The 23,496-nt window shown below is 32.9% G+C and overlaps 2 protein-coding genes across 5 annotated transcripts in view; one reads left to right on the top strand and one right to left on the bottom strand.

The window, feature by feature from the left end:
- The window catches only part of LOC105151836 (A-type potassium channel modulatory protein KCNIP1), a 46,821-nt gene that overhangs the window by 2,834 nt on the left and 20,491 nt on the right, over nt 1-23,496 (bottom strand). For all 3 annotated transcript variants that reach the window (XR_846867.2, XR_015544020.1, XM_011065773.2), the window contains 2 exons: nt 2,952-3,021; nt 2,809-2,879 (listed from right to left, as the gene is read on the bottom strand). Coding sequence is in view for 1 of the 3 variants with exons in the window: in XM_011065773.2 (XP_011064075.1) it covers nt 2,809-2,879; nt 2,952-3,021 (141 nt within the window). In the remaining 2 variants the exon portion in view is untranslated. The remainder of the gene's footprint in view (nt 1-2,808; nt 2,880-2,951; nt 3,022-23,496) is intronic.
- Nucleotides 3,028-23,431, top strand: LOC105151835 (dynein regulatory complex subunit 5). Of its 2 annotated transcripts, XM_087402489.1 has the most exons (10): nt 3,028-3,523; nt 3,841-4,113; nt 4,782-4,973; nt 10,366-10,527; nt 10,611-10,749; nt 11,407-11,644; nt 13,592-13,747; nt 14,039-14,153; nt 16,660-16,835; nt 17,709-23,431. In XM_087402489.1, the coding sequence occupies exons 1-9, from the start codon at nt 3,441-3,443 to the stop codon at nt 16,799-16,801; spliced, it is 1,500 nt and encodes a 499-aa protein (XP_087258615.1). In that variant the 5' UTR covers nt 3,028-3,440; the 3' UTR covers nt 16,802-16,835; nt 17,709-23,431. The 2 variants fall into 2 exon arrangements, with proteins under 2 accessions (XP_087258615.1, XP_087258614.1); XM_087402488.1 differs by having other exon boundaries at nt 16,660-23,431.

Genomic DNA, 23,496 nt, shown 5'->3' with positions numbered 1-23,496 from the left:
CTTCTCGAGCGTCTGAGCGTCTGTCTACTTTGTGGATTTCATGAAAATTCAAATGAAATTTCACAATTTGACGGACAATGAAGAAATAGTTCGGATGTAAATGAATATTAAAAAAACCAAGACACCAGCGAAGCAGAAAAAAATGTTAATCAATATCTCAAACGAAGCGTTCGTAAGGAAATTTTCAAAGGAAAATTTTGGTTTTGGAAGTTTCAAATTTATATTTTAAGTTTAACTCGGAAACATTATGTGTGTGTATATATATTATAAAATGTATTGGTATATATTATAAAAGTATCCGCGGATACTTTTTAAATGATCTAATATATAGCGTTTTTTTATTAAAAAGACTATTCTGTCCAAAATTCAGCACGATCAAAAAAATTTCTTTCTGGGCTTAAATTGTAAATCGTCTATTTTCATTAACAACTCTAGCCCTTCCGGAAATTTAACATGACAGATCCAACATGACACGACTATAGTTCACGAAGTACTGATTCAGAACGCTTGAATCATCAATATTGCTTACATCTAGCAACTACAGTCACTCGTGGATGTACATTAAAAACAAAACCTGCAATTATACAAAAAAGAATCTTTCTCATCTACATAACACAAAACGTCGACAAGGGAAATTAGTCAAAATAGTATCCGGGTATGTCCGAGTTCACGTCCCACGTGAGTACCGCGTTGACCCATTGAAAGCTTTAATACCGTGTGCTTGATGCTCGGCATCAAGCTGTAGTAATCTCATCTTTGCGGTAGTAATAAATTTTCTCTATGCGCGAATGACCATGCAACATTCGCATGGAATGACGGATGATCAGCGAGATCTCCGTGAGATAGCTTCGTAGGCGCATTTGCCTCTGCATCCGATACATACCAGCGTATCCCGCATTTATCGTAAAAACGATTAATTATTCATCCGATAAACGATCCGCTCAATTGGCGGTAGTCAATCCGACTCCGGCAATCGACGATCGAGCCATTCGCGTGCCGCGTTATTATCGCGAAACATGGATGTGCATCGCCCGCCCGCATAAATGCATCAGTATTTGCCTTCCGTTTGTCGTATAACGCCGAAATTTCCCATCAAGATTCATCGCGCGTCAATGTCGATTGGAGAACTATATCGCAGAAATCGCGGCATAAAATACATAGCAAATTAAGCATGGCTTGAACTACATATGAGCGAAATTAAACTAAACCCGAGTATAGCAGATAATAATGTACTAAATTAAAAATTAATGTATGAATTGTTTCACGGTATAATCAAGTAGAACGTTCATTTATTACTTCGACTCGGAAATTTATTATTATTGTGTAATTAATTGTTAATTTGAATAAATAGCTTCTTTAACTAAAATATATGCTCTTTTTATTGTACTTTCTACACTACACTAACAGAAAAAAGATTGTAATTACTATAATCTAATTTAATTTATACTTATAATATAATTTATACTCATTTTTTTATGCTAATAAGGTTGAAATGAAGGAAAAATATTTATTTATTATCGAAGCCTGTCTGAACTGTCTGAACGGTAGCATTTCGGTTTTCCGGAAATTATCGCAGGACAAATCTGGGTTAAGTCTAAAACTTTAAATAGGACCGTATAAGTTGAGGATAAATCTGATTTATCACAGGGTTTGATCATAAAAATTTTAATTTCAAACCTCCAATAATAACTTTTTGATATGCAAACGGATGACTCATAATTTGTGACATTTTTCTCGTAATGTTAATTTCTCGTGATATTTAAAAAAGGTTTAAATAAAAGTTGTTTGTTTTTAAATCTATTATTGGATAAATTAAAAAACAAATAATTTATCAGTATGCTCCTGATAAAGTGAATGGCAAGGTTCACGAAACGTCAGCATTAATAATGGATCATGACACGGCGATAACTCGCAAAACCTCTGACATCTTTAAAACAATTTTTGCTTAAACCTTTTATCTACATTATATCACGTACAGTTTACGAGAACAATAAGAAAATGTCACAAATTATAAGTCATCTATTTATCCAAATATGATTGAAAGTCTAAATTGATATCGTAGGATGCAAAGTTAACCAAATATCCTTGATATTCTATTAGGTGTTGGAATTAATTCGTAGCGTTTTTAATGAAAGAATGTTATTTATTTCACATGAGCATTAAAAAATACATTAATGAAAGTACTTCCCATCACTTGTAAAACGCTACGAATTAATTCCAACACCTAATATTATACCAATCATTATACGATCTGGTTATAATTGTAAAATACAATGTAAAATATGTTACATTACAAATGTTACATTACAAATGTTACATCTATGAATAGAAAATAGCAACTAATATGTATGCTACATGTAACATATATTAGTTGTACGTTAGTCATATGTTATACAACAGTTAGACATATATCTGTGCTGAGTATATTATATTATAGCAGTATAAAAATGGAGCTCCTAATTATTTTACCATGCAATTGTACATATAATCATAAATAAAAAAAAACAAAACTTTTCTCTCAAAGTACAAGATATATTTTGTCTACTTTTGTCTCCAATCAATTAAGTATTTAAATAAATAAAATTTAAGAACTTTTAAGTAATTGCTTTCTTTCATCAATACATGTACACGCGTTTAAGAGATTATCACAGGAAAATTATCGCGCATAAATGATGCGCGACATATTTCAAGACGAGGATACATGTCGCACGCTGTCATTCGAAAGCAAAAGTATACACTAGCGTCATATCAAATTAAAATTAATAAAAAGAGATGTTACATGAGAGAAAGATAGAGAGACTTAATTACCCTGAAGCTGATGGCCCCGTTGCAATTAACGTCGAAGGCCTTGAACACGTAGTGGGCGTAGAGACTGGAGTCTGCAATTCGCATGAGGGATGGCCATTAACTAATTACGCAAAAACGTGGACTGTTATTTAATTGGAACTCACTGCCGTGCGGGAAGAATTTCGCGTAAATGTCCTTGAACGAGTCCTCGTGCACTACTCCCTCGGGACACTCCTGGAATAAAAGAAAAACAAAAAAAGACCGTGAAAAACGATCATACTCAGTTCCGCGAGAGTTTTATCAGAGCGAGATTAAGCGACGCTCTATGTATATGTACGTATATATTTTCCGGTGATCATTTCTTCGAGCGAGCAATGCTATATTTTTCTGTGGCTTGAAAATATGTGCTGGTGAGACACCGATGACTCGTTCGTCCATCAATAAAGCACAGAATAACATTCGTTTGCTTTAATATCGTGACAGTAGTAGACGCGAAACAGTTGATAAAACCAATTGCGTAGGTAACAGTTTTATTTTTATCGATCCACACATTTTCCCTCGTATATCCCTCGTAAGAAATAGCAAATCGAAACTATGAACGTATCGTAAATCATCTACGATAACGTTTCGCAAACTATCGTGAAGTAACTCTCATGTTTTTCATCTTTGTGCAGAAGCAGACGGGAACAATGAGGATCCCGCACACGATATCGAAGAACGTTGTAGCTGCGTACAGGTAAAATAAAATAGAATAAATAAGTTCCTCTCGCAACGCCTTCTCTTATCTCACCTCGTATATATCCTGATTTCCATATATACGCGCAAATCGAATTTTCCTTGAATAAAGGCATTCTTCGAAAGATGTTCTTTTAAAGTATCCTTTTTAAAGCAATTTAATTTCGCGACAACGCGAAGTATCCGCAAAGAATCGCGTCACGGATCCGCGGCAATCCCCGAAATAGATCTTCGCGATATCTTTACAGAGATACGCAAATAATATTGGTTTCACTCATTTAATATACGTGGTATTTATCTTGGCAAATTGATTCGCAGATGCTCGCCGGAAACCTTACTGTTACCGGAGGAGCAAGGAAGGACGCTTCGGGCGGAAGACGCCTCGTGGGACGACGATTTAATCCCCGATTTAAAAATTCTTGCGCTTCGTACCATAGTTTCGACCTGGAAGGATAATCCTATTCTGGAGGATCTGCCGACATGCGTCGACAGGGATGTACTGCTGGAAACACTACCGACTGATCTACCCTTCGAGTTGACGATACCGAGAATCGAGGGCGAGTTTTATTGGGAACGCGCGGCCAAGGACAGGTAAGACGAACCACTTATCGATTCTCGATTACGTGAAATATTATTACGTAATAGCATACTATCGAATGCAATACTATCGTGTACTTTATAACGAAATTGCGCATTAATCGTGGCTGAATAATAGTTAACTTTATTTGACATTAATTGACGGTAATTTCTGATCTTACAAAATTGAAAAAAACAACTATGCAAATATAATCTAGAAGATTGTAAGTAAAAAGTCAAAAAATTTCAGAGTTAATTTTTCTGTCACATCTAATTAGAAGATTCAATTTAAAACTGAGCATTCGCCTCATACGACAGCAATAGAGAATTAAAATTGTGATAGCTGATGTATAAAAAAAAAACGTGTCCTTTATTATTTTCTACAAAACAACATAGAAGGGAACACTTGGATCTCTTTCTTTGTTAGTCTAATCTCTCATCTTAATTGATTGACTTTGATGGTATTTTAAATTTTAATTATGTTTAATTAATTTTTTAATTTCATTTTAACTTCCATTTATCTTACGAAAATATTTCTGTCTATAAAGGATATATTTATCCGTTAAAATACCAATGATTTCATGTAGACAGATTACGAATGCTTTTAAAACGTGTAATCAATTGATATTAAAATGTTTGCGTAAACAATTTGTGTACAATTTAACTTTCTCTTATCATCACAGGTGGGAGTACAACAATCCAAGCGAGCATGGGAACTCATGGCGGCGATTATATTGCGAACGCCACTTAGCCGAATATCTGGAAACTTTGCCGGCGAGCTACTTCGAGTCTCAAAGAGAAGAATGTGAGAAATTGATGGCTCTCGTAAAGAACCATATACACGTCATAAGGCTTCGTTCTCTCGTGCCGACCAAGTAAGGCGTACATTAAACCCTACATTACTTTTTGTACGTGACAAAAATTAATCAAGACAAATAGAAGGAACTTGTACCCGGGGGGGAAAGCTTTTTCGCTTTTTTTACAAACTTAATGCAAATTTATTATACGCCCGGTAAACGGGTATTATAAGGTGACTCAATTTGGTAAGTTTACAGGGTTTAAACTGTAAGAGGTTGGTTCTTAAAATAATAAAAAAAAAAATAGATATAAATGTTCTCGAAATTTCGAAAAAATAGCTTTGAAGAATTAGAGAATTACGAATCTATTCTAAGTTTTTAATATAATATTTGTAATAAGATTACGCATCTAATATAGCCTGCTTACAATCTGTAAGCAATAGCTACATTACATACATATAGTTAAATCTTCACTGCACCCATCTGAATATGTCTTATATTTTCAATTAATATTCGCGCGAAGATCCTTCAGATTTTCCATTTTGAATTTGATCATCAGTTTTCAGCAAAAATCGCAACAATTTTTGCTGAAAACTTTTAGGTGCATCATATTGGATAAAGTTACCTTGTAATTTTAATTGTTTAATGAATATAACTTCATGTTAAAATTAGACAGAAGTTCTCGTTAATGAGATACTGTATAAAAATTTGCAAAATCTTACGGAAAATACGAAAAATGGATTTATTCACGAGTTCATGTAGCAGGTACAAGTACAGTAGATGTATTGTGTAACGCTAGCGTTTGAGCAGACCTTGCACTGCTTCGCGCACTCCATACAGAAATCCACAGTATTTACGCCGAGACCGAGAACACATCGGAAAATTATTATTAGAGCCGGTCAGTTTGTCGGCTAAAATCGTAAGTGCTTGCACTTGAAGATCCAAGGAGTACGATGGACTCGCGGCGTAAATATCGCACGAAAGCGTGGCGGCCGGTTCTATAATTGGCCAGAGTATCTAGGAGGCTGGAAAATCGCGAATACAGAGTTTCAAATTCCTTCATAATTTTCGTTATCGCGATATTATATGCGTGCAATTATTTTATGTCTTCTGTAGTCTTCGTTTGATTCTATTTCTACGACACCGAATAAGTCTATACACACTGTTAAATTCATGTCAAATTATATTATAATTCGAGTCATTTTTCTTATCATTCATATTATTCTCAGAGATCTCTCGTCATTGCTCCTACTCGATAAGTCATTAATTTATCTAAAATGGAGTTAAATAATTTCATTCAAGAAATGTATTAAATTTAATTCAAATTTACTTCATTATTCACTAAGTGCATATACGTTAATATAAATGCTGTTTACTTTTAAACTTAGCAATTCGATCATAGAAATGAGTTGATTAGATGTGGTTGTTTTCTATTAAAACAATATATTTTGATATACTTGGAAGTTAAAAATAATAAAATGTTATTTAACTTAAGAAATTGGTTTAAATTGTAAAAGCCTCGTTCTAATGACTTTGCCAGTGGTTTGGGCTTCACCCAACAGTTCGTCCAACCAGTTAACATTACTTTCATTCACACCTTTACATCAAATTTATAACTGTACGTTCTTCGTATAATCGATCATTCAAGAGAACACGTGCAAATTCAGCTGCGCCAAGTCGAAATCACGACGGCAGAGGCAGGTATATGGCAAATATACTCGCGAGCGAATAAACTTTGTTAATGTATTAAAGTTTCTAATTATATACGAGGGAGAAGACATGCACGCTATCGAATTACCGAAATAATTTCGTATGAATTTTAGAACGGTGTAAATTTTTGCGAAATCGCGGCCAAGCTATGTATGATAGTATGACTATACCTATCAATAGGAAATAATCAATATCAATAGGAAATAATAGTCCTATCAATAGGACTATACTCAACCAATAGGAAATAAAGATAAGTTCGAAGCTAAATCTTTAGTAGGTAAATATTTCGGTATGAACGTATACATGTATTACGTATCAAATTCTGCCAAACTGCTCGCTGAATCAATTTGTTTTTGACACGCTATACCGACAGAATTGCAATAATATCACAAAAATTAAATTGCCTAACAATTTAATAATTTGATGCTCATAAGCATCTTAGAAATATTTGGCAGAATTTGATTGATATGTAGTATATAAATTCACATCAAATTATTGAAGCACTAAAGATCTAGCTTCCATTATGGACTTTTGAAAGTAATACAAACTATGACAAGGGGACGTAAGCAAAACCTCTCTTCTGACAAGTCTGTTTTTGCAAGCGTAATACAAAAACATTGCAATCATACAAATATATACGATAAAAATATTAAGGCAAATGATTGACGTGCAGTTCGTATAAATTGGAAATTGTAAAATTCATGCAAATGGATTATTAGATACTGATCCTTTTCTTTTGATAAAACCTTTGATTTTTTTTCGCTTATTTGTATTAATCACATATCGATCAATTTTTCATTACTAAAAATATTAATATTTTTATAAATATTTTCACAAATATATATATATTATATATATATCTTTAATTAAAAATTAATATGAGAATATACATGCATAAATATTTCTAAATGATATTGTGCATAATAACGACAATAAATTTGCAAAAGCTCTGAAAACTTTTCCTGAGTCATTTAATTTCGCATGGGAATGCACATGCACAATTTTTGGAGCAATTTCAAAAAGTGCCGATATACTTTTCATGGACACACATTGTAAGAGGAATTGTTAACATTGTTCCAGTTCCATTTCATTTGCAACTCTTTTAAGGCCGCATTATAAAATGTTGTTGAGAATGGAACTGTAAAAAATGGCTGTTTAAAAAGTAAAGAAGCAAATTTACACAGTTACAGTCAGCAGGAGATGGTCCCTTACTGCTGATGGTTGTAATGAAATTGGAACAGGTAAACGTGAGGGCGGTAAAAAGAGTCGTGCGATCACGTTTGCAAAATTAATCCTAGGCGAAACGAGCAGAATGGTTTCGCCTGTATTGTTCTCGTACAAGAAAAAAAAGAGAATTAATTAACTTCCACAATGTGAATTTTGCAGTATTATTAATGCGGAAAAAGTAAAAGTCTTATTATATGGCACGATTCTATGAACTTTAAAAAGTTCACAAGATGAAATTTTCATTTCCTGACTGAACTTATTACAAATGGAAATATGAAAAGTCATTTGTGCAAGTCAAAATAACTGTGTTTTCTGACATACACGTTCAAATTTTATACAAGAAGCTTCCGCAAGTATATTTGGCAGATTTGCTTAAACGTATGTCAGCCTTAGCCATCTAATTTTATATGAAAATGCATTACGAAAATTTGAGTCGATAAAAAACAGACTATCGGGTCTCTTTAAACGTCTCATTGGAAACAATACACTTGTATATAGTGTATTCAATCCAATTCAATTGCTTATAATTTTCATAAAAATAAATATATTGTAAACAATATTGTTTTCAATTAAAACGTCAGATGTTAAGAAATATAATAGAACTGAATATGCACCGAAAAGGTGTTTAAGAATTAATAATGTTACTTTCACATATTTTAAAGATGAACGTCTGAGATGAATTCATTCGCATACTAGTTAGTAGTCAGACATCTCTCATTCAGACGAAGAGAGATGTCTGAAAAAATGCACGATAAGATACTAGGCATTTGCATAAAAGTGTTCTTAGAGCTCTCTTTGTGAATGTTGCTCTTGCGATTACTGATAATTTCAAAAGTGTGCTAAGTTGAATCAAGGAAGCGTTATCATTCCGCGATGGCAACCGCTACGGGTCTTAATTTAAAAATCATAGTCTCATTTAATTAAGAAGCAACGAGAAAGAGAAAGCTTGGAGAAGGTAATTCTCTCATATCACACTGGGCTGCTCCCTTTCCAAGCAATCCGTAAATCCGCTGTAAGATTTATCTTTACTTTTATTCGGATTACGGAAAGAGCCTTTTACCGTAATCCGTCGGCTTTATCTATTTCTTTTAATATCACATTATTTATTAAACAATTAATATTAACAATAAATATTTAATTTATTAAATTATAATGATCTTTATTATAAAAATTTTTGACGTATGAAAATTTTCTTTTTTCAATCTCATTGTCTCAATAATTTAACAAAACTATATAAATATTGATTAATAATTTTTAAAATATATGATCAGCAATAGTAATGTTTAAATATGCACATTTCTTTACATAAAAATATATATTTTTTAGAAATAAATATTTATTCAAATTTTTCGATTTAAAAACGTTATTTTAACTCTTTCGTTTTTATTTATATAACCACGTATGAACTGTTATGAACTATAAGATAAAATTATATATTTATATTTTTTTCGCATCTGTGAATATATATATAAGCTTCTTACAGTTTTATATAGCTAGACTTAAAACTTCTCTAATAACTTTATAATGTCAATTATTAGCTGCAATTTTTATACGTTTTTAAAATGTCAAAATATTTTTACAAATTTCTTGTTCATTACGTAATAGGCATAAAAATATTTTTAGCTAAATAACTTAGAATTGAAAGAATGAAGTATCACTTAACTTTCAATGTTAAATTATCTACGACAAATGCAATCATATGGCTGTACACTAATTAATACACGTAAACTGTCAGTATCATCTTTCAATGCATGTGCAAATTTATTATTCGGAATTCTATTTCGTATATCAATTTAGCACATCCAACATATCTAACATATATCTGGCAGTTAATATGACCCGGCGCGTATACGCGTTCTTCAATTATTCACAGCGACTAGCATGTAACTAGGCCTCTACATACGCGATGCAGTTTGTGCAACGTAATCCATCGTCCAATATTGATCAGAGCCACGACTCACTCAAATACATCAACTGTTTCGCGGATAAACCGTTAAGTAACAATCCCAACTAATTTTTTTATCCGCGCGTGGATTTCTCTGTAATATACGTTACCAAAGATAAAATATTTTTTTTTACATTAAAAAATTAGTATCTCGTCGCGAATCAATGATAGTACGGATATAATACGAAAAATTGCAATATATGTGTATATGAAAAAGATAAAAAATATATGCATAAAGTTGGAATTAAAATGGAAAAACTTGCAAAACAAAATTTTTTTATCCTTACATTCGTAGCATTTCACAATATTTTGTTCGAAGCGAATGCAATTAAAATAAAAATAAAAAATTTGATTTTATATATTTCTACATTTTTTAAACTTTATTAATTAAGTTTATAATTAAATATGTTATTATCAAGCTTCGCTTGTGTGTGTGTGTGTATAAAGCTTAGTTTTATCACGCATAAACGCGTAATTAATTTCTAAAAGATATTGCTTTTGACTTTTAATTAACCGATGATATTGAATAAAAATCAATTATCGACAAAACGGCGTTTTTCATATATGTGGTTTGAATACGGCTTCCAGAAAGCAGATAAAGCAAGCTGAGGAGAATGATGAATTAGAAGAAGACATCGTGCATCACATTCCCATGGCTGTTATACTTCCACAATTCCCGAATCTCACCGAGATTTATCTCAACTTCGGTATGATCTACATGAATGACGGTTTCGAGTGGCGAGATTTCAAGTGAGTCGGAAGTTTTCAGTGAGCGTAAAGATGAAGAGAATCCTAGCGTTAAATGATTGATAAAATATTCATCATTCGTACAGATTTTCGTTGGAGGATTGTTTAAGTCTAGGGGAAGGAATTAAAGCCAGCCCGAAATTGAAGAAATTCAGTCTAACTCGGAGCAACTTGGATCAGCCCCGAGTCGCTGCTATTCTTCAAGGGATGATATCGAACGATAACGTTAGTCAATATATCTTCATTATGTGACTAAAAGCAGATCATATTATTTTCGATTAAGAACTTAAAAAAGTGCAACTAAAAGTACAACTTTGCTAAAAGATACGCTAACATCGTGACTGCGTAAGCACTATACGCTTTAATGCTTTCTAACAATAAAACGATAAAATATAGCAGTATCTGCTAAATATTATTCCTGTAATATCTACATATAAAAACAGCTTAGCTGTTTTTATTACTACTACAAAGTTATATATGTAGATAGTGTAACGTATTACAAATAGAGAGTGTAGTGTATCTAGTATACTTCGTAGTAACTTTTTAATGGTGTTATAATGGTGGTCATCTGTGATCGACGATATTAAAATTTTTTTAAACGCTTGTAAAAAATAAATACAATCTGCAATAATATATAATTTTACATGGAACAATTAACATGGAAAATAAAAAACATATAAAATAAAAAATACGTTATTTAACACAGTACTTAGTATAGTATATAATAATCATGTTACATATCTTTTCAGTCTTTGCTTGCAGTAATAAAAATTTTACTATATCGTACACGATAATGACATACAAAATTCGCTCGACAGGCAACATGTTAACGAAGAATTTTATCGCTGCATACAATATTATCTCAATTATTCTCGGATGCAGATCGAGGAATTGGATCTGTCGCATTGCAAGTTGATGGATAACGGTGCATACGCGGTGGGCGAATTTCTGTCGAGCCACCAGAAACTGAAGATTCTGCATTTGGCAAATAACAATATAGGACCGAATGGAGTTGCCGGTATCGTTTATGGATTAATAAAAGCTAGCTCGACGGCTCTAAAACATTTGGATTTCCGATTGAATCCTTTGCAAATTGAAGGAACTCATCACATATGCGCTCGTAAGTTTAACATATTATAGTATCGTTTTTCCTTGATAATATCAAAAGCAAACAAAACTCACATTCCTCACATTCTGTCCAGATATTAAATTGTATTTTTATTATTTCAAATTTTATTTAATATGATTTTCTGATAAACTAATAATAAGATTAATGTGTAAACTGTTTCTTTCTATATCCTAAGATCTAATTTTTGCATGATGAAGAAATTGACGAGTTTTTAAAGAAATATTTAAAGATGTCGAAAACTTTCTTCAAAATATATTAAAATTCATTGTGAGATATATATATCTTTTAACTTATGGAGTAAATGATTTCACAAACAATTCTCTCTCTCTCTCTCTCTCTCTCTCTCTCTCTCTCTCTCTCTCTCTCTCCTTTTTTCTTTTTCTCTCTCTTTCTTTAATTTGGAATGAGCTATCAAGATAAATAATTCTTTATTTGTTTGGAAAAATGCAGCGCTACTCTGGAGATTATCCAATGGTGTTTTCTACAGAATTCAGTATCCGAGTAATATAAAGCTCGTCGAGATAAATTGAAATTTAATGTTGCGTGCAGTACTACTTTATTCCGGGCACTATACGGATGTGTTGCATTTTCGTCGAATAATGGAAATATCACGAATTTCGTATTCCTAGCATTGTTTTCTCTTTCAAAAAGTTTTTTTTTCTAAATTTATCAATATACATATATAGGTATTAGGTATTGGAATTAATTCGTAGCGTTTTTTAATGAAAGAATGTTATTTATTTCACATGAGCATTAAAAAATACGTTAATGAAAGTACTTCCCATCACTTGTAAAACGCTACGAATTAATTCCAACACCTAATATATACAGATCAATAACAAAATTGAAATAAAGATTTTGTCGTACTTAGATTTTCTGTATTTCTGAATATATAATATAATTTTTATGACGTTTAATGAATACTAGTGAAAGAGATTTCCCTCCCCCCCTTTCTCTCTCTCTGCTCTAAAATACTAAACGCACTATCTATCTATCTCTCTCTACGAAGAAAATAATAGAATTTACTTCTCTAAATATCTCTGCCAAAATCGTCTGAGTTAATAATGTTTTATTGTCCAAAAACTCTTAAAAATACGAAAATGTGCATCTAAAGCTAAAATATTAAGATTAAAAGATGTCATTATCTTGAATTTTATTTTAAAATATCGCGTATAATTGTCTTAATGGACCGAATGAAAGCTATAATGCATGACCTCGCTGCACGAAGCCGCACTGCTTACTACTAATTTTCAAAAACTGAATGCACAAAATTCCATGTAATCTCAAATATTAGCATAGTAAAAAAAGAAGAATATAATCGACTCGCAAGTCGAAAGTGTGGCATAAGCAGCACGCTAAATTATTTAAATAAATGCAAGCTGAATAGCAGATCGTGGCATGCGCGTGCATACAAATAGGATGTTACAACACGTATAGAACGTGACTAAAATTCCCATATAAAAATACATGATAGAGCAATAACACCTATTACAGATACAAAATCACTGCAATTTTTCGAGGATATGTTCTCAGATATACATACATACTCATTATAAAATAATAGCCCAGTTTTTTTTTTACGTTTATGAATAAAAAATTCTAGAAAATAGGTTGCCAATCTTCGACCCTGATCATTTCTTTAGATGTAAAATTTTGTTTAATGCTTAGATTATCTGAAAAATCATGTAAACAGAAAATATCAGAAATGACAGAATATATCGTTTTATTACTTTAACGCAGAATATATGTTACGCAAGGTAGAATTTAACATTATAAATAGTGATTACTTCGAGAATAGTTTTATTTTCATAATCTATTTATACATATATGTATATTTTTATATTTACTTATAATAATTATAATAAATTTTTTGCAAAAATATCGTTCATTTATAAGAGATTTTTATTTATGCCTTGTTAATTAATTTATCATTTTCAGTCCTGATAAGAAACAAAACTTTGGAAACATTGAATATCAGTGGCTGCGAATTAGGTCCGGAAGAAGGTATAGCGTTGGCCGATGTACTGTCTTCCGGTTGCGTGGAACTCGAAACCTTATCTCTCGATGTATCAAACAATAATTTTGGATTTACCGGTATTAATAACAGTGAATTATTTTATATAAAATCTATATGCTTTCGTTCTTAATTTGAAAAAAAAAATAGAAACATTTAAAAAAAAAAATTCTCGAAAAATTTCTAAAGTCATATGTGGAACGATCAAGATAACTGCGTAAAAAGATAATAACAATGAATGCAAAGAGCCCAAAAAATGTTAAGGGCCATCAATTATTTTTATCGTTGGATAATCGTTGCGCAATTATCTTAATGCTTGCAGTCCTCGAAAGATTTGTGCTCTGGTGAAAAAACTATGAAATTTGTTCCAGCTGGAGAGTCATTTGAGGCGGCCGTGGGTTCAAACCCGTATATTATCTACTTGAATGGTCGAATGTGCAATTTCTCGAAAGAATCGGAGTACTCGATCATCGAGAGCGCACGCAGGTGAAACCCATGATTATCGATTACGAGAAATAAAATGTTTCACTTTTTTTTTTACATTTATTTAATTTTCGAGCAGCCTGCTCTTTCTAACGTGCAGCACCATTTCACTTTGGTTACTTTTTCTATTTCTACATGTGGCGTGCTCAAGACAAGACATACTATAATTTTAATAAATCTGCAGAGAACAATCGAAAAATAGTGCGCAGTCCGTCGGAGATCTCTAAATTTCCATCGTATTTTCGTAATGCTTGACTTTATTGGGTTATTTTAGGCAAACTTCCACGTTCGGTCCGTGTATTCGCTCGTACGTACGTCGCGATTTATTAAGACAGGCAAAAGGATTGTTATGTTCTCGAGAGAATTCACGATTTCCACTATTCTCGTGACATAATTTTCACGCGCTCGAAATTTATATTAATTTCCAACTGCTTCTTCGTGTTTATATCGTGAATTTTCATGCAGCACGTCTCGGAGAGATTACATAATTTCTCTTGAGATTCTTCAAAATGTGAATTAAAATACATCCTGATAATTAATATGTCATAATCAAATGGCACTCGAATAGAATTTTTATTAGCAAAAAACATTCAGTATTTTATCCAATTTTCATTTTACGAGAATTGCAAGAGACGGGTGACGACAATTCCTCCAACATTTCGATTACCTCTTCCAGTCAATACTGTCACGAGATAACCACTCTGGAGTTCTGGATTGCTTGCAGGCTGCGTTTGCAAACCTCATTATGCTCGAAAGGGCAACACGATCGCCGTCAGAACAGAATAGATGTGTTGTCAACTTCGGGTGCAAGCAGTTCGACAAAGGCGACGAATCTTGTCGTGCTTGGCCGCACGCCAAGCCGTTGTACGAAGACAACTTTCTTTCTTAATAGAACAACGATGTCTCGTCGTATCGGGAGTCGTTAATCGACATCGTTAAATCGCGAGAGCGATTGATTGTCGATAGCAGAGAATCGCAAACCGTTTGGCGTCCTCGCTTGCGTGTATATAAATGTAAGAGAGAGTCTCTTCTTGCTCGCTGTTAAACTCAGTTGTTACACGTCTATTTAGCGCGCCTCGTTTCCAGTCCAGCACTAATTTAGTCAATCGATTTATCCGTTTTTCCCTCTTTTTTTTTACGAACGCACACGCGGTATCCCTTCTTCTCTCTCTCTCTTTCTTTCTTTGTCTCTCTTATTACACCGATCTCCCGTTGATCGCGTCTTCCATGCACCTTTGACCTATTGACTTCGTTGTTCACGTGCTGCGTAATATAAGCGTATCAAGGATCCTCACTTATGAATACGTGGCGGCCCTGAGAACTGATTGCACATATGAGATGCGCAATTCCATGCCCTCAAGACAATCGCCCAACGATAATTATACATGTATTGTATGTCAAGAATTTAACATGAGAATGGTCGAAATTATTATGTCTCGTCTATATAATATAAATACATCTGTCTTACCTTTAAAAACATTTAATCATTGCACAATATAAATTTTATAATTACTTTAATGTAAAATGTTTTTTATAAATGTCTTTTATAAATAATCATAAAATAATTCTAAATTTTCAATCAATTAATTTTTGCACATCAACGATATACTTATACAAGTCTATCTGAAAATGCATACTTTATTTAAAAAACAAAATATTCTTTTTTTTTTTTAAATCATATCTTCTATAATAACGTTACGTCTATCTTAAATTTTGTTTATTAAAAGACTTAGTGAATATTGAAAGCTTAATTGTTTTTGAGATATAAACACTTTTATGTTAGCATCAAGAATGACTTGTGGTTCTACATATTATATTTGGTGATTACAATAATTGCCGGTAAAATCTTCTATATTAAATATATGTACGAAAGGATATTAAGATGAACATCATGCAAGACGTAGAAGCCATTCATAATGCTAACATACAAAAATATTTATATGTCAGAGAAACAATTAAGTTTCCGATTTATGTTCATTAAGGTTTTTTTACTCGGTATGATGATGGGATACAATGAGGAGCAAAAATGAGTTCCTTTATCGGTGTAGCTTATAGGTGTAGTGTTTCTATAATACTATTGAATAGTAAGATTAATACGTGCGATGATGACGCACGAATGGCGCGCTCATCTCTACCTATATATAGCTACACCAGAAAAGAAACTCATTTTTGTTTCTCATTGTGCTATACTACATAAATGCTAAATGGTTTTCTTGAACACCCTGTAAATATATCACAAAAATAGTAAATATGATTTATGATAAATCTGTTAATAAAATGGTCGTACTGATATTTTAAAAGAACTGAGACGATCATTGTTATCGCGAAATTACACTTCGACATATTATATTTCCGTTTCTATAATCGTGAGACGTAAAACTTTACTTCAACAACTTAGTATTGTGCGCGTTTATTTTCTGCTGGGCGTATTTTTCAATTTATTTTATCGCAATGAGTTATTGCTTCACGGTTGCCGTTATAAATGTTTGTAACGTCCACGTTTACGCAGGAATAAACAAAACATAAAAAAGGAGAAGAGTAAAACAGCGTTTTCTCAAAGCAACGATGTCTATAATTCACCCAGTGCCAAGAATTTGCAACAACAGCCGGAAGTTAAGTTCTTATTCCCAGAACCAAAGGATATCGTGTAACATTTTTCTGGCAGATAAATCGGTGACGATAAAAGTTAGTAGTGTATTACTTTATACATTATTGCTTCATTTTAACCCATGCATTAAATACGTAGCATTATATGATACATAAACGTATCATCAACCCAATATATAAGAACATCACGAACTTTTTATCGCGCTTTTTAGTTAACTTTAGAGGATCGTGTACATATTTTTGTAAATGCGAATTATATACTAGGGCTAATATTCATTGTCCGTGCTTATATTTAAGACCATCTTAAGTACAGTATTAAAATATCGTAAACTGAAGCCATATTAGCATCTTAACCCATCAAGTCTTAAAAGATATCCATATGCACTTTTCTATTTTAAATTCTTGTAACTCGAGTGCTAATAAAAGTTTTTAGATTGCAATTGATATTTAGTGGCAAAAAGAGTTACTTTCTGAAAATCTAATCACCGATGGTATGAGAAAAAAAGAAAGATGGAGGTAAAAAAAAACTCTTATCTTTTTATCGACAAAGATTCAATCAATAAATGATTTCATTTATCTTTTTGAGTAGAATATATCAGTCAAATAATAATTATATCAATTTCTTCTATTCAACTTGAATAATCTGATAGTACAATTATTAAAATATACGATTAACACTTGAAATAAGAACAAACTATGAATACCTAAGTCTCTCTAATACCTTTCAATTTTTTGTGTCTATATATCGAGTATTTTTTATTTAAAAGTATTACTTTGTATTACTTTTTATTTAGAGTATACTTATTGTTTACGTATCAACGTCGTGTTGGAAATGTTTCAATTTGAAATTTCAAATTTTATCACGTTCATATCTCAGGTTTAAAAATGATACGCAATAATATTCAAGGCGATATTTAAGAGCAATATTAAATTTAATTAATCACATTACAGAAATTACAAATGAGCAAGAGAAGATAAAATCAATCCTCAAAGTTCAACATTCAAGTGGCCTCGTCTATTAGGAGAAGCCGAGCTCTCCTGGTCATAGAAAATTTAAGATGCCGTTTAGATAGCGACGCCACGATGTATCCAGAAGAGTGCTTACCAGTCGAGTTTTCAGATAATAAAACGAAGACGATGGTCCATATACAGACACCGAGGAACATTGCCAACTCTGATTCCAATCAATCTACTACCCATTTTTCCAAGATCAATATAACTTATATTTTTTAATGAAATGAACTCTCTAAATAATAAAAATGGCAAAATTTTACAATTTATTATAAATATAATAAATCATTGTATCCTCTCTTTCTCTCTCTTTCTGTTTTTTTTTTATTTATTATACTCATTCATTTTTTATCCTATCTTTTCCTTGTAACTTTTATATCTGATGAGTTAATAAAATATTAAAATACTATATCAGAAAGAATCGCAGAACAAATTAATAATTCTTTACTTTCATCGTAGATTAATTTATTTATAGCAATATTAAAAGTATAATATTATGTATTAATTTAACAAAAAATATTTTAATGATAATTTTTTATTTAACAAAGTTTTATTATTGAAGAAAAAGTAACATTTCTCAATTATTTATCGGATCTTTTAATCGACTAGACTAATTGAATCGTCGAAGCGCTTTAACAATTTAAGCAAATATCACGATCGAGAGTTCCTACTTTAAAACGTAAACTACTTTTCCTACGTTCTTACTTCAAAATAACAAATTAATCAAAAATTTAAAAATACATAGCGATAATGCAAACATTATATGAATCTGCTAAATACATAATGCAATGATGAATACGTGAACTCATATAAAGCGATAATAACGCGTCCTTTATTACACATGTGATGAAGATTGCATTGTCAACGAAATCAGCAGTTGCGGCAGACTATCCTGAATAATATCTATGTTGTCATTGTAGGGAGTTGCAATAACAATTTCTAAACTGTAGGTGTCTTTCAACGAGCGAGCGTTCGCGTGAACAATCACATTTGGCTGTGTATATACGCACATAATGACTAACCGAAAAAATTCATGCAAATAGCGAAATTTCCGCCGCATCTGTAATTAAAAAACCCTCGCAAAAACTCATAAAATTTCTTTGTCATAAAAAATACCGAAAATAGCATAAATAATCGAAACAAATGCCAGAAAATGTGATACGTGAGAGAATACTGTTTACATAATTGCGCTAACTGATATTAAAAATTATACTTTCAACTCTCTCTGTCCATTGTTGTATATAATTTCTTGTATCTCTTCACCTGTTCATGAAATCAGTACATATTTTATTCCCGCAATTATATGTTCCATGCTCAAGAATATTCTTCCAAGAAAGTTCATCAATTTGTTCTGCGAAGCTAATACCGTATTTGAAAATCGTTTCTAATGGGTGTTTTTTATTGATAAATCAACACAAATGTCATTCTTTGCATTCCATGAATAAAGACAGAACGACTTGCGTCGACTAAATAGAAGACACCTAATATATTCGCATTAATAATATTTGCTTCAATTTGTTTGATAGATTGACATACATATGCATTCACAATTCGAGAGATACTGTAATTACTTTTTTTTTTTACTCAGATAACGGGGACTCTCTGAGGTGACTTTTAAACCAATTCCGAAAACACAAAGCGCGAGCACTAGATAGTTAAAACAGTAACGGTGTTCCGGTTCAAGTGAAGTTCTCATGTGAATCTAGCTCGAATCAATATTAACCACGTTCACCATGACTTGCGGCTTTTATTTTCGATCTCCACTGTTCTTCAACAGCCACATGTCCATCGAAAAGGGAACGAAAAAATAAAGTTTCCCTCTATCTCTGTATCCCTTACGTTGTTTCCATTAAACTTTTTTCATTTATATGTACAAACATACATACACATATTTATATACATATATGTATATGTATATAATGTATTTTGTTCATGAATGAGTGATCTAACTTGGCACGGTCTAGTTGTTGCCATAAGCCATGTGGCGTATTAAATCTCACGAAGATGCTGATTGATCGTTGAATTTCCACATTTCCGATCCATTCGCGATTGCATTTTTGTCTATTCCAATACAGCTTTTTGTTTCGCGCGCCGAGTCATAATTGAACATTCAAGCACATAACGCGCCGCTTCGCTGAAATTGATCTCGCTTGGCAAAAATCTGTCTTTCTTATCGTTTCAAATGACGTAAATGAAATCCAAACGAAAGAAAGATGTCAAAGAAAAATATTAGGTTGATAAAAGTTCATAGTGCACATAAACTTTAAAATTCAAACAACTTCACATTAAAAATGAACAAAATAGAGAAATTTAAAAAAGGATTTTAAAATTTAAAACCTGCAACCTTATAGTGAACGTAACTATTTTTCTAATATTTGCTTACCGTAGCAATAATAAAAAAATATATAAAAAAAGAATCACTTTCAATTGCATCACACTAATATAATAATTGCATATCATAGTTTTGATGATCCTATACATGATGCAGTTAAAGCAGTTATAATTTGCACGGTTAAAATAACTAAGATAAATATATAGTTGGCATAAAAAATAATTATAATTAAGTTGTCATAGTTACAACTATTTTCTATCACTGTAAATTCGACGAGACTTATCAAAGTAAAAATGTTGCCGTTCAATTATAGAACACTCCACGTGAGAAGCTATCGAGATGACCATACATGTTATATGCTACATCGGGTGATTCAGAAATCACGTTTTCTCACGTGTTGTAACTACGATGTAACGAACGGTGTACTCTTATACAGCCGATATCAGCGTCAGCGTCCGCATGCAAAATAGTATTTAAAGCACGGCCTCGCGCGTCTAGCTCCGATATCGTGTATATCGTGTACATTTCACAAGCCTGAAAATAAAGTTTCCGTCCGTGGATGTGCTCTCCCGGGAGCGTGAATAGGTCCTATCTCCGCTAGTACACTAGAAATCGTTCGGTTTATGCTTTCGCGATCTTGCTTCTCAATTCCAGGTGTTCGCAATTCCAGGCAATATGGCCGAGATACAGAAGCGTCTGGGGAAATTCATTGTTTAAACAACTGCAAGAAATGCAGGGGATGCGTGTATGTATGTGAGAGAAAGAAAGAAAGACTGGAGATCTTCCTGTTCATCCCATGGGAGATGCCGGACTTGGCTTTCAGCCCCGTCGATCTCGGTCTCCGCGCATTTAGTAAATTGAATGAAGGATGCACACGAGCGTTCACCAATCGGACCACTCATTCTCAAAGATTTCGTACGTAACTACTTGTATTTTGGACTTTCCAAATCATTCGATATTTCAGGAAAGCATCTCATTATTTCACTTGTTCCCATTTAGAAACTCCAATCGCAAATTTATTCCACCGAAAATATTTATTTAATATGAAATTATTTCTAAAAATATTCGCTTGAGAAAATTTATTCTGTTAAAAAATATTTACTCCACAGATTTATGTGATTTATAAAAGGATCTAAGGAAGATCGGAAAGATTAACTTGATATACATCAAATAGAATATATAACGTTCGTGCGCACGGTAAACAGATTTTAAATTGAAAAGAGAATATTAAAACTGGCGATGATGACGACTTGTTTGAAAAATGTAACATTCGCTAAATTCGCGATTTGCGGCGACTGCAATTATGTTTACACGTATAGTGAAAAATAACGTAACGGTGTCGACTTGCGAGCATTCGCACATGAAAGCCGTACAAACATACTGACTAAAATTAAACGCGTGGTGCCAACGTCAAATCCGACAAACATTTGGCAAACGAGCCGCTAAGCGTTAGAGGCAACGAAAACGATACAATTTCTTATCGCTGCAATACGACGGATAATATTCGTGCGCAGAAACGTCATCCGCAAGAATTATTAGACGAGTTTCGCGACGCAGAACGATACCAGAAATCCCTGTTGAGACTTTATCAAGTACATGTAACAGGAAACGACGTGTATATATGTATACACTCGCGACATGAATATACGAATTTAACAACCGGTCGGATCACAAATTTAACAGAATTTCCACGTTTCTGTATATCGAACGGTCGAATCGATAACTCTAAAACCACGTGTGTGACTTCTTCGCCATCGCGTGCCGATGATATCGGTATTTCACGGTGAATGTTAATCCCACGACGCGTTGTCCAATTTCCTTGCTGTGTAAAATACTATGTGCACAATGCAATTTGAAATAATAGCTAAACGGTCGACACGTGATCAATACAGTCTACCTCGTAATTAATACAGAGCAGGGATTGAAACCGACGTACGTTCCGACATGTCAATTTTCAGCTAAAACACGCTGTAAGCCCAAATGAATCTAATGAAAGGGTCTTTTTCACAGAGCTATCACGGGATTCGGAATATTTTTTTCAACGGATAGATAATTATACTCGAAATTTACTAGTCTCACTCTTTTACATTTTCAGGTATTAAACGCTCTCTACTCTGTGCCTCACCGTCAAGTTTTTATCAAATAAGTACAATTTTGCTCGAATCGAAATTAAATTCTTTCAAAAATATATGAATGTTTAAAATTATTCTTGGTATTGCACATTGGCGCCTCAACAAGCTACGTTCCTGGAGAAATGGGTTCATCGACTCCAACATGAAAGAGCCGAATAACCATGTTGCTACCTTTGTATTCTTCCAATGGCGTACTTTATAAAAATGAGTGAAGAACACGTCATAACATACATGATTGGTAGTTCTATGATATATAATTTAGTTTCCACAAACATTATGTTATTAATATTTCAACTATTATCGTAACTACTATAAATAATTGCGTGAGAATACCAACTGGTGTAACATTCAGTGTATGTACAAAATTGAATAAATATGAGTAGCAAAGTCAGAATCGCGGAAGGAACAAAAGCACGAGCGAAATTAAGTTCTTTGCCTTCAAGGAGACCATGATTCTAAAAAACCAGAATTATTTATTTAAACGTGAACAGTTGTTGAAGCTACAAACGAAAGTACCTAGAAATATGTACCTAGAGAAATAAATCTTGGTGCAAGAAAAATGTTATAACGAATTCAGTTGGACGTATTCAGTGTGCACTGGTGCACATTAAAGCTGTCTTACATAAATTTACGTAAAGATGTGAGTTTAATATAAATATAGAAACAGGTTAATCCCCCGCAAAATCCTCAATACATTATTCACTTCGTTATATTTCGTGATATTAGGTAAAACATATATTTTATAAATCGAAATATTTGCATTTTACTTTTATACTCGGATTAAATCAGTATACAGCTTTAATATGTATCAGTGCGTATTAGTGCATCCAATCGAATTCGTTATCAGTGTCACCGAGTGTCAGTAACATGATTCTGTTAACGATGATCAGAAACGTTATGCTAGTCGCATAAACAATAAGACCCGCTGATCGCCAGTCACGTCGCCAGTCATCGAAGAGAAAGTGGAGGAAAGTGAAACATGTCTGACTCTTGAACGCGGCCGACATAAGGCGGATACTGCCACTCGCCTAAATAAATATCACAGGCGAAGCTTTAGCTGAATGAATGGTTAAAGTTGTCTATCGTCTGTGATCGAAGGACAAGCGTATCATCACGCCGCGTCGCTGGTGGGGGACGTCAGTGACGTCACGAACGGAGGAGAGGAGGGATCGATACAGCTCAGCATCTACCCTTCCCCCTCCCCTCTCTCTCTCTCTCTCTCTCTCTCTCGCTGTCTCTCGCTATCTCCTTCTTTGCTGCTTCC

This window comes from Acromyrmex echinatior, chromosome 2 (genome assembly GCF_024713525.1).
Source record: "Acromyrmex echinatior isolate Ae372 chromosome 2, ASM2471352v2, whole genome shotgun sequence".
NCBI classification, from domain to species: Eukaryota; Metazoa; Arthropoda; class Insecta; order Hymenoptera; family Formicidae; genus Acromyrmex; species Acromyrmex echinatior.
The sequence above is the reverse complement of the archived record's forward strand: the minus strand, read 5'-3'. Positions and strand labels throughout refer to the sequence as shown.